Raw genomic sequence first — 12439 nt, forward strand, 5'->3', positions numbered from 1 at the left:
ACAGAGCACAGTTAGAAAATCAAGCTGTTACAAGTCCTAAGTGATGAAGCTAGACTGGAACTGCTGCTGGACATTGAGACCTGTGACTGCCAGTGGCTGCAGTCACCTTCACTGACATCTGCTTCCTCTGACAACTGAGTAACTCATACTCTTTTATATGATTTTCAAGTCTAGGTTATAGTGATGAAGCCAACTGTGTATCAAGATCTGACCAAATATGCAGAGGGTCTAGATGGTAAGAAATTATAGTTGAGATACAGATGTTTCAAATAAGTTTGCATTATAAATTCTGTACTATGCTACTTAAAATTGTAGTACACTGATTCTGCTTATAGAAACCCTGTGCTATTATGCCAATAAAAAATCCTGTTGAGAAAATAGTTTTAATTGCAACTATGATCTAGTGCCATCATCATTCTGCCAAGAGTCCCTAAAAGAAACTGTCGCCTCAGTGTCTGGTGACAGTCACAGGAACCTTTAAGTGAAATGCAGAATGTTCCACAAGAGCAGCATTTCCTTAGCCATCTCTGGGAAAGGCCATACCTGTGTGACATACTGAGCTGGAAGGACTGCATAGCCAACATTTCCTGTGCCAGGGGCGGGTGCCAGCACAGTGCCTGGGGGGAGGTTGGTGAGGTTGGGCTGGATCTGTGGCAGTGGAGTGGCTGGCATGATAAGTCTTTGTTGAGGCTGACTTGTAGTGACTATCTGTGAAGTTGAGTTGATTGGTTTGGGCACCACCTGTGGAGAAAAGAGGTCTTTATGAAACTAGTGTTTCAGTCATTCAGAACACACTTTTATTAACAGAACATTTCCTTACAGAGCTGGAGCAGACTTTTTTCTGTCCAGCCAAAACATGTCAGGAATATTTAATGATTTACATTTAGCTCACCTGTTTCACAGTCTGTGCTGGTACTATGGGAACTGACATACGCACTGGGGTCGCATTCACCACCACAGGCTTCGCTGGTGTCAAGAAACAACATCATATTAATGTGGATTAGTCACTCAGAGTCCCTAGTTCAGCCCTTCAGACTTTCACAGTGCATAACACAGAGGTACTTAACGCTGTAACTCATGGCATGCAACACTTGGGTCTAAAGAACACTTCTGTAAACAGGTATTTGGCACAAGAGTGTATGCACACATTTCATAGCAATGGCTTAAAAAACCAGCCAGGGTGCAGACCTCCTCTAGACATCGGACTTCCCTTACACCCCTTCTCCCTTTGAAATCTTTTATTCCATTACAGCTCTGGAAAGCAGGAGAGAAAACAGCAAAAACATCTGTCATTTCTAAGCAATTTACATGGAAGGATCTTCATGTTACAGGAGTTTTAGCAATATGCTTGTGGGCTGTCACACCTTCACACTTTTCATTATAGAGGAGACGGGAGTTGGATGAACCACAAATTTGGTAAACTAGGGAAAAGCAACCTAAAATGCTCCCAGGATTCAGGCCCAACTACAGAACAATTTGACACAAAGGAACATTTTCACATACAAACCAGAGATAGCGGTAGAATATGGAATTTATACAAGTCTTACCACAAAACCAAGTACAGCTGGCAGTCTTCACACATCTCTGTTATGTATTCATTTTAATCCTTACAGAACAAATGTGAAAGAAACACCCAACAGAAGCTTCAGACAATATGTTAACAGCAGCACTTACCCTGTTGCAGAGGCTGAGTATTTGTACTGGGATTTTGACTGGCAGATTGGGTTGAACTACTGGCTGTTGTGGCAGTAACGAGTCTGACATAATGGAACTTGCTTCCAGGTACCTGAATCTGTTGAACATTGGGTGCAGTTGCCAAGGGAATAATTGTCTTAAATTGAGATGTACCCACTCCTCCTACAGTAATGGTCTGCACTGCTGATTTCACAGCCTGTTAAGCCAACACAGACAGCACGAAGTTACTTGTACAAAGGCAGAAAGAACATCAGCATGTTTATTTCTCAGTTCATTAGTGAGCAACTCTACCATACCATTCGTACCCTTGAGTGGAAATTAAGTTACCCCCTTCTTGCTTTCAAAAGTAGAACTGATGCAAAGACATTAAATGCCTCTCAACAGCTGAGTGTAAACTCAGTTCCATTTTCAATGCTCTACACCAAACATCAGAGTAAACTAATATTTACATGAGTGGGGTGACTCAGGCCACTTCACCAGATACGTCTGCCAAAACTATTTTGGGTGACTGCTGAGAACATGGCTTGGTTTGTTTTCCACAATCAATCAACAACCAAACCTAGAAATATTCCTACTATTAAAAGCACATGGTAAGAACTTGCAGAACACTTTGTGCTGGACCACAGCATGCTTTATCTGTGTGTGTACAGGTACGTCCTGTTAAGGTAGTTTGTGATTAATCCACAGAAATCACTGTGCAACCCTTGAAAGGAAAATGGAACAGAATCCATAAACTGATGGACATCAGAAAGAGTACAAGCTCAGAAATGAAAGAAGCAAGAACAATGAGGAGTAGCAAAACAAATTCATTAAGAAAAAAGGCAAAATAGTGAAAGAAAGGGAGCTCAGCAGACCTGTGCTACCTTACAGTTGGAGTATCAGTATACCTGGAATTTGCAAAAGTTCATATTTCCCATTCTTCTCAAACTACAAATTAATAACAAGAAAGTTTTATTTCATAAGTCTACTGGTTTGATAACGGCCTCTTCTTCCAGACTTGCTCAACCTCAAACCTTGATTTCTTCCTTCCTCTCCTTCCATTTAACTTCTTTTAGAGCTCAGCTTTTTATTCTCAGGATCTTTTGCTATTGATATTAAACATATTGTCCTTGACATCAAGTTTAAGTATTACATTTGGCTGACAGTATGATGTGAATTCTTATGAGAACATTTTCCCAGTTCCCCAGCTTTCAGCAACTACACAAATAAAATATCAGTTTGCACACATTTCACTAGAAATACAACCCATGTCCTCTAAAAGGTGCTTTCTTGGGATTTTTAATTTTTTTCCTAATACACTGAAACTTTAACAAACCAGAGCATCAAAATAAGCACTATGTGTAAGCACAGTCACAGACATTATCAAAGGGAGGCCAGTAGGGCCAAAGTTCTCTCTAGCACGCAAATTAGAGGCTGCCATCCAAGGACAACTGGGAAAATTGTAAAATCCAAGGGACAGTTCTTCTAAAGGCATGTTCTTGAGCCCAGTGAAGACAGGTGAAGCCCTTGTGTCAGATAGCTTTGGATTAGAACTCAGTACGTACACCCCACAGATATCTCCATTTTCTCACTTAGGGTGCATGCGCTAGAGTGAGTTAACCTTTTAACAATTACTTCAAAAGATAGTTTTCCCTGGGGAAAAAAAATTCAAATCTCAGGTGTCCACATCCCATATCAGCATTCCAAGTATCACCTGTATCAGTAAGGTAAGGCTGGGAAAATCTGTCCAAGTCTCTGGTCTGATGTTGTACATGCAACTATGTTCACTCCCAGTTACACCCACACCCATATACATCCCTTCATGTTTGCCAAAACAGCAATACAGATATTATGATAGAAAAAGGTTAACCTAAGATCAAAAAAGAGGAAAACAGTAAAAACTGTAGTTTGTAAGAAAGGTCAGTTTTGTCTTGTGATTTAATTTAAAACTATTTATAAAAGCTATCATGGAAACCCATTTTTCTAGAAATAAGACATAGTTCTAGAAATAAGACATAGGAAATTAATGATTTCTAGGTCTGTAGGTTTCAGCCCACAGTGTCTTGCTTATACAGACCTCTACGGTAGGAAAATGAACTCTGCTGCAAACCTCAGAAACACGTGGAAAGTAGCCCTAGCCAGTGGCATAGAAACACTGGCAGAAGAGAGAGAACCACCCAAAGAACTCCTCCTTTTGTCACAGTTTTTCAGGTGACTTGGGAGATTCAATACACAGAAACAAGAATTTTTACCAAGTGGAGCTTTCCAGGTTGGAAAGCTGCTTACTAACAGCATGCCCCTGTATGGGCTTGCAATGGTTTGCACCCCTTGACTGAAGAAGTATGTGCTCCTCAGGGCAATGCTTTCGCCAATTCCTAAGCAAACACCATTCCAAGAATACCTTGGGACTGACCACTGCCAACCTGTGGTCCAACACTCCAGTTTCCAGCAAGCAATGACACAGACACACTAGAAGACAAAGGAAAGTCAGTCTGTACCTGGGTGGTAGTGTGGTTGACTATAGCCTTCCCAGGGGAGGAGGGTGCTGACTGCTGCACTGTGAGGATCTGCTGTCCTAACGCTACATTCAGTGGGACGCCCACCGTCTTCTGGGGGGAGTTGGGAGGCTGGGAGGCCACTGACACCACTGTTAGCTGCTTGGCAAAACAAAAAGCAGTTTAAACCTCTGTGCAGGATACAGGACCCTGTATACACACATTCCCCTCCTCAGGACAGTACATCTCTCCACCAGAACAGAGCTCTTTCTGTGAACAAGGGTGCTGCATTTAACCACAACTCACATGGGTCCAGCTGCAACAACAGCAAATAGACCCCAAAGGAACTTGGAAGACATCACTGGTTTCCAGCACCAAAAGGCTCCTGCAGAAACCTTAGCACAGCACCTGGCAGGGGAAGTGAGTGTCTTTTCATTTGCTTTGTGGGTTTTTTTTGTTTGTTTTTTTTTTTTTGTTTGTTTGTTTGGTGGTTTTTTTTTTAAGGAAAATATAGCATTGAAGCCTGAGCATCGTCAAGAGGGATCTTCTAAATAAAAGCATAATTGGTACAATGATTATTTCATCGTAAATAGAAATTTTAAAGAAAAGTTGTTGGAAAATAAATGGTCTCACCTCGTACTATACTTTGATTCAGTCAAAGTATAAGAACATCAGAATTTTCAAATCTACTTTACAGATTCCCACAGAGATCCAGTCTTCTGGCTGCATTTCTGCAGAGTGCAGTCTTCGAACACTCTAGTCTATATAACCCTACCCCTTCCAAGGCTGGCTTTCTACTTTTGTTCTACACTTCCTTATGTTTTAAGAAAAATCAGATATTTAGAGTTACTTATCTACAGTAAATTCAAGATGTGACCCTAAGGAGTCTTTTCACCCTCACTCCTAGTTAACAAAAAGTAACTTTAGAATGAAAATTAACTTCCTCATGTTGCGTCTCTTACTAATAACTGCCAAACACAAGTCTTTCACACTATCTGTATAACATGACATCACTAAAGCAGAGTCATACTAAAAGAATTCTTTATTGTTACTTTTTATATGTGATATTTAGTTTGCCTGCACTGTGCATCTTGTTCCCGTACCTCCCTTTCTCCAGCAGTATTCCTGTTCTAAAGGCAATTATCAAATCTAAAACACAAGGATCACCTTGACCTGTGCCAGTCTCCAGCTCTGTATTTGGCAAGGACCATTGCAAATCTCACTTACTTCAGAAGTAATCAGGGAAGACTAAATTTCCTGTGCAGTAGCAGGCAATGGTTAATAAGTGCTGACCTATTAATATTATTGAGGTCTCCTCTTAAACAGCCTGTTGACGTTTTATGAAGGCATTAAAAATAGTTTGAGCGCTTGGCTAAAAGGGAACAGCTGCTCTCAGAATGGATGCTTGGGGAATGGCAAGAAATGGCAGGAATGGGAAACTATGCAGTAATGCATAGCTACTTAAAACTACAGTAAGGGAGCCAGTTGAAAAAGAATCTAACTTAGGGCATTACCACAGAGCATCGTGATGCGAAATGGAGACTCCTTAGATATTTTTATGGACTCTGGAGATACATTTATTATCTCTGGAGAGATAATAAACAGCTTGTAGCAAAGACACAGAGAGCTCCATTCAGACCACTGTGCAGGAGGGATAGAAGGCTTCAGCCAGAACAGGTCCTTACCTTATTGGGGGATTTGAGTGGTGAGATAGCTATTTTATTCGGTGTCTGTTGTGTTGTTGTACTCAAAGATGATCCAATGACTCCGCTCTCAGAGATCGTTATTGTCTTTGGTGGTGTCCCTGGAGCAGACTGTGAAAAAACCCTACCTATAAACAATGAAGATACCATCAGCTCCAGTTATCCCTGGTCATATTAACTTCCAAAGCAAAGTTTTCCCTGCATATCGTGCAATTGATCCCTATTTCTGAGAGTGCATGACCTGGCAGGAAGGACACTGGCATTCTTTAAGTTAGATTTAGCAACAAAGAAGAAAATAATTGCCATTATTACAAATAAAAAGACAGCTCACTCAGGCTTAAAAAAAAGGAGCCAAAATGCACATTGAGCTTTCTGTGCCATTCAGCTGATAATTCTTGATAGCCAGGAGAGCATCCTGAGGTGCAGAGCCCTCCAGTACACCTGCACCACACACAAACACTCAGCCAGCTGGCAGTTTCCTGGGAAATCCCTGGGCTGCTGCCAATGCATGGAGAAACTGAGCATCTGTGGGGACTAACTTCTTTTAAAACCTCAGCCACCAAAATGAGATGTGTTACAGTGACCAAGTAAAAGGTGTTTGGTCTGTCTGCAATCAACTCTGAGGCTTTTGGGTTTTTTCTTCTCTTTGTCGATGGTTGTTTCACTGCCTAACAATATACGACACACATGTGAAAGCAGTGTGGTAGTGCAACTAAAAACTGTCTCTTTCTACAATGCCAAAGAAGATTAAACATCAAAAACAGCAGCTCCAAATCATGACATCACTTTCAAGAATATTGCAAAACTCCCAGAATGGAAAACAGATTTGTTTTTTCCATACTTTCTAAGTTTCTTTCCAAAGAGTGCTTGACCACTGAGCTTTCCTCTGCTCCACTTTGGTTCAGACTCATTTCTGTCATAGCTTCTCTGTCACCCATTCTCTTGTACTACATTTATAAAAATAAGAAACAAACAAACAAATACCAGCATAACTTTTCCATCCAAAATCAACCAGCAGCATAACAAAGTCAACTGGAACTAACAAGAAAAAGCACTATCCTCATGGAAAGCTGATTTCCTCTGAGGTCTGTGCTCTAAAATAACCACTTTGTGCAGTCTAACTAACAGCACAGACAGTTGCCAGCAGCTGCTAAAGCTACATGCAACCTGAAGAATGTCAGTCTGTGGAGAATTTCACCATCTAGAGTTTTCAAGCCTTTGAGTTATTTTCCTGGTGACAGCTTTCCCTTTCTCACTACATCTCCTCTGCACCCCTTGGCACCAGCTTCCTAAACAGAATCTGGTTGCTTATATTGAGAAGTCTTTCAGATTGACAACTTCCACCTAAGCTTGCAGGAATTTCCAGGCAATTAAAAATACCAGATTAATGAAAAAATGCATACAAAATCAAATGCACACAAAAAACAAATGTTACACCTTCCATTAAACGATGCCAGCCTCTCAAAGCTGGCAAGCTGTGCTGGTTGTTTGGAATGGTGAGGGGAAAACCTGATGTTTAAAAATATTTCCCTGTCAATTAGTGAAGCAACTTCACCTCCCAGTGATGCCTTTCTCACAGGCTCAGGCACATGTGATTTTTCAACATATTGATTTAAAACTGCAATTTATTTCTAATGTTTTTGGTTGGGTTTTTTGTTTGTTTTTATTTTGTTTTTTTAAACCCACAAACAGTTTAATTCAAGTATTTATAAGCACAGCAATCTTCTTAGAGGTCTGTATATTTGGTAGGGAACTTGAGAATGGGGACAAACTGGGGAGTGGGATAGGGAATTCCTCTTTCACCTGAAACACAGGTCAGGCTGCAGGCAGCCTGACAACTCAAGAAAAAGATTGTGTTCCAGCTATGTGCCATTCACTGGCATCTAGCAGCATTTTGAATAGAGGAGACAGTTGAATCCAGCTTTTAAAACCAGCTCAAGTCCCAGTTCTGTAAAGACTTAACAAATTCGTTTAAATATTTAAATACATGGAAAAGGTTTAAGGCCTACTGGGGTTGGTCAATCTGTAAGCAGTTAAAGACATCCATCAAAGCTCTAAAGATTACTCCAGCTTCCTACATTTTTCTTTTTCAGACAAATTACATGTCTAAGATGTTAAGCAACAGATAGACTGCTGTGATTTTTTGCTTTAATTTTGGTGGTGTTTTTGTTATTGTTCCACGGTCGGTTGTACTTTTCTTTTTTTTAAGGATATGTAGATTTGTTTTCCAAAGTGTAAAATCATTTGTTATTTGCCTTAATTACTTTCTTAGACACTTTTGCGATGGTTATTTTTAAAGTATGTGAGCAACTTCACAAAAACAACACAGCTTTATTCACTTTCTTCATTCAAACACTTTTTTCTGTTACTTGCATGTATTACATTTAAGTCCAACTATAAGCAGATTAAAGTAATACAAAAGCATGTGTCTCCCTTTCCCCTTGTGTATTTATATAACATTTCTACAAATACTTTCTGTTTATCAAGTAATCTTTTCTGTGGCTCTGGGGTATTTTTTTCTCCTCCCCAAAATCCATGAAGTAAAAGTACCTTGCAGCAAAAGCAACTTTGCAATTACAAAGATTATTTTAAACAAACTACTTATAAAAGGTACCGACAACTGCATTTACCTGCTTCTACCCACAAAGTTTTCTGCTGATTTTTTTTTTTAATTGCTTGAGGTACTTTGACAGAAACTATAGTAAAATCGTTGAGACAGAAGTTCTACAATTACCATTTCTTTGAAAAGCCTTTGAAAATGGTAAAGCAAAACAAGTCAAAGTAGTACAACCTGCAATGACTGGTGACACTTGAGTGGTCTGCCCTGTAACAGCTTTGCTATTGATTGGTTTTGCAAATATCAGCTTGGTGATCACCGGGCCAGAAGTTGGGGTTCGAGTCTTCTTCGCAATCTAAAAGATGGAGGAAAAAAGATCTAAAGTAACTTGAGCATTTTAGACCTAAATTATTGTTTTGTTAATTACATTAAAAAATAAAAAGGGTGATATTTGTATGCATAATTAGAAGAGTAACTGCTTATCTCACATTTCATCTCCATTTCTCCCTATGGAAAGAACTAGATTATCCTTGACACGTTAGAACACCAACTACCAAAGTAGGAGAGCCAAATCCCTCTCAGCTTTTTCATAAGATAGCTCTCTGTGCAAACACACCTGATCTTCAAGATGCTGAAATTATTTCTTACACGTGATTGCTCTACATAAAAATGTTAGAATTAAATGCACAACTCCCAGTATGTGAAGCTTTAAATGAAGTTACTTGTTTTTCAGCCAACCAGGACAAAACTTGTCCCCCAATGACTTAAATATGACCACTACTGCTCTGAAACATCTCTTGACCATTTTGAAATAGCAGCACATCTATTTTGCAAATGGGGAAACTGCCTTCTGCAATAGTTGCCCAAAAGTACATGGATCATCAGTGCCTGAAAGCTTTCAGTATCCACTAGCCATGAACAAATCAGTTAGCTACCTCCAGGTACAAGAGGGTCTATTTTCATTTTGTGATCCAGTCTCCTGAAACACAGCTGGACTGTATACAGCAATTCAATGACTTATCTCTTCAGCTTGAAATCTTTGTAAGCATGAGTTCGTAGTCTTAAAAGTTTTAAAGAAGACTTTTCCCCCTTTTCCACATTGAAAGAAGTTACATTCATTCCAACAGCTTTTATATATTGGCATTCAGCTACTGAATAGTTTAATTTAGAGGCTGACTTTTTCCAAAGACTTTTAACCTGCTGACTGCAGAGGCTGCCTATGGATGTGGACTACTGCTAGGATCTTCCCTGAGTCTATGTGAGTACACTGGAAGGCATTACTGAAGTCCTTATACCTGCCCACCCCACAGGTCAGGCACAACCTGCCTCTCCTCCACCACACACTTGCAGGCACTTGCTGTGGGCATCAGCAATAGAGAGGCCCAACATTAACATCTATGTGGGCAGCCAGCTCTCAGAGGCACAGAGCCACCTTTATTACTCAAGCAGCTAACTGGAGAAGTCTCACTGATGTGCAAAGAGATACAGAGATGACAGCTACTTTCGACAGCCTGAGAAAGTTACGAATGCTCAGATGAAGCAATTGAGTAGGCTGGAAGTTATGGTTTCCTACACAAAACGCTATGTATAGAATTTGTTGCCTGAAAACACTTTTTTTACAACCACAAAAGGCCAAAACATTCGAAATATTCAATAGCACATAAATTCCTCAACTGCTCCACAAAAAGTACACGTGAGGCTGCCCCTCCCCTCTGCTATGGAAAGCCAAGGGCACCTCTGTGTGCCTGAGCTACACCCAGCCAAAGGAAGCCACCAAGGAGCAGCTCTGACACCAGGCATCACCAAAGAACAGAGCTTGATTAAAGGAAGCCATGTGCTGCTCCACAGTAGCAGCACAGGAGCTCCTCAGAGGAAAGCTCCATCTCAGAACAAATATGCTGCTCCTCAGGCACATGAGCTTCTTTATAGCTGATATACAACTGTCAAGGCTTAAAATGAAACAGAGGAGAAATAAACCTGTTCTATTTGGAGATATATTAACTAAAACTTTGAAACATAATTTGTTTGAAGAAGGAAGCTTCATTCACAGCCCTGTTCACTAATTTAACTCAAAGTCATTTTAACATTTCAAGGATTTAATTATCTCAGCACATACACAGCTGATAGATGAGCAAGCATTTTCTCATTAATTTTTTTAGCTCGGACACATTTTAATTTCTGATAAATTCTACACATTTCATCTGCTTGATTTGAGATTTCTGTTCTGCTTAAATTAATCTTACCCTGCCATAAGGTATTATTGCAACTCAGCTGCTACTGCTTTTGTTCTGAAGCGAGAGCAAAGTCTGGTTCAGAACGTGATGAACATTCAGCAGGAACAGCCAGCTCTGGGCAACAGCAGTTGTTTCCCAGTAACAGTCAATAAATGTGCTTAAATTACTTACATGAATGTGTGCAAAACACTAGCTACCATTAACAAGAAAATATTTCAGAAAAAAAACGTAAAAATCCCAAAATAACAGGTCAACACAAGTAGCCCTGCTTCCCTCATACTCAACTTGCAGTATCCTCTTCAAATAAACCTCCCCCTAATTTTCAGGTGAACTTTTTGTATACAAATAAGGAGATCTAATATACAAGTGAATCCTGTCAGGGCTTAGGAAACAGGAAAAAAATGTGGTTGGTTACAAATGAGGAAAAGCACTCCTGCCCCCACCTGCTGCCAAAAGAGCCTTTCTGAGGTTTATGGCACTGGATAACCCCAGCCACCTGGAAAAGGCTTCTAGGCATCACTGGGAAACTCACTACCCATTTCTGTAGAGACTGGAGAAGCCAGAGGAAATAATCAAGATGCCCCTTTGATATTACAGAAGGAGCAAGTTCTCTGGAGCACTCCGCCATTGCCTGCACTAATCACAAGAAGCTTAACATTATCCCCCTGCCTATGTAAGCTAAGCAAACCCTCTGCAAATTACGTTGAGTTAGACTGCAAAAGTATTCCCTGGAGCAAGAAGCTCTTCTGTAAGAATATTACTATATTTAGGAGCCACACCAACCTTCTTTCCCCTACAGAAGTCAAGAGATTTACCTGCAGGCAACTTGACTTAAAGGGTCAATTTATGTCTTTATAAACATTCTCCACTAAAGATGAACTAGCAAGTTCATACGGCTGGACTTGGTTTTCAGTTGTCAGACTGTTCTATTCATACAGAAATAGGCACACTCATGCCTCACATTTACTGCTGGATATCCACATAGTTAGCTACCACAAAGGAACTAACACACTATAAATCCACTTCCTAGATGACCTCTTGGGAGCTTGTCCGTGTATCCACTCTCTGTGTAATTTATATTTGGCATAGTATGAAAAATCAGGGACTCTAGATATAAAGGAGAATAGCTCACTTCAGAAATGATGAAACTGAGCTAGGAATGGGAGTTTGAGTTTAGGGAATGCACAAGGTCCCTTTTCAGTGTTGAGACGAAGCCACAACGATGGCTTAGCAGTCGTCTTGCCATGGTAGCAACGATGCTATGGACACTGTTAAAAGAGCCAGTTAGCACATCAAAACAAACACAAGTCAGACTTGATGATGACCATGGCAATGTGTCTGGACTCCTGGTTCAGAGTCACGTGCAAGGCCAAACTCCTGCTAAATGCACCTGGACTAAAGTAGTAGAGCAGCAGGCACACCATTACTTGTAAGCCTGTACACAGGCAGGAGCCACAAGCTGAAAGCAGATGCAATTGCCCAGCAGTTCCTTCCACACATCCACGACAGTAGTGTCAACTAAATCAGGACAAGCTGCTAAGGACAGTAATTAACCTCTGGGTATAGATGAGGCCAAAGGTCCTGCCACTCTTTGCACCTCACAGTCTCATACCTCTAGAACTGTAACTGGAGAAGGAGCCAAATTCCAAGAAACATTTTGCTGAACTCTTCCAATTATGCCTCAGGTGCTGAGACTTCAACTGTCTCAATTAGATTACAAGATTAGATTAGATGTCAAGGCAATTGAGTTTCTCTAATGATATGCAAAGCCCCTGT

General features: G+C 40.4%; 1 protein-coding gene across 6 annotated transcripts in view; it reads right to left on the reverse strand.

Annotated features, from left to right (window-relative positions):
• Positions 1-12439, reverse strand: part of LIN54 (lin-54 DREAM MuvB core complex component) — a 40349-nt gene that overhangs the window by 9316 nt on the left and 18594 nt on the right. For 3 of the 6 annotated variants that reach the window (XM_085058120.1, XM_085058122.1, XM_085058121.1), the window contains exons 3-8: positions 8664-8784; positions 5855-6000; positions 4173-4328; positions 1675-1891; positions 893-966; positions 544-741 (exon numbers count right to left, since the gene is read on the reverse strand). In XM_085058120.1, the coding sequence (XP_084914246.1) occupies positions 544-741; positions 893-966; positions 1675-1891; positions 4173-4328; positions 5855-6000; positions 8664-8784 (912 nt within the window). The remainder of the gene's footprint in view (positions 1-543; positions 742-892; positions 967-1674; positions 1892-4172; positions 4329-5854; positions 6001-8663; positions 8785-12439) is intronic. The other 3 variants (XM_085058123.1, XM_085058125.1, XM_085058124.1) reach the window with 2 other exon arrangements.

The sequence above is a fragment of the Lichenostomus cassidix genome, chromosome 4 (genome assembly GCF_008360975.1).
Source record: "Lichenostomus cassidix isolate B80296 chromosome 4, HeHo_3.0, whole genome shotgun sequence".
Lineage (NCBI taxonomy): Eukaryota > Metazoa > Chordata > Aves > Passeriformes > Meliphagidae > Lichenostomus > Lichenostomus cassidix.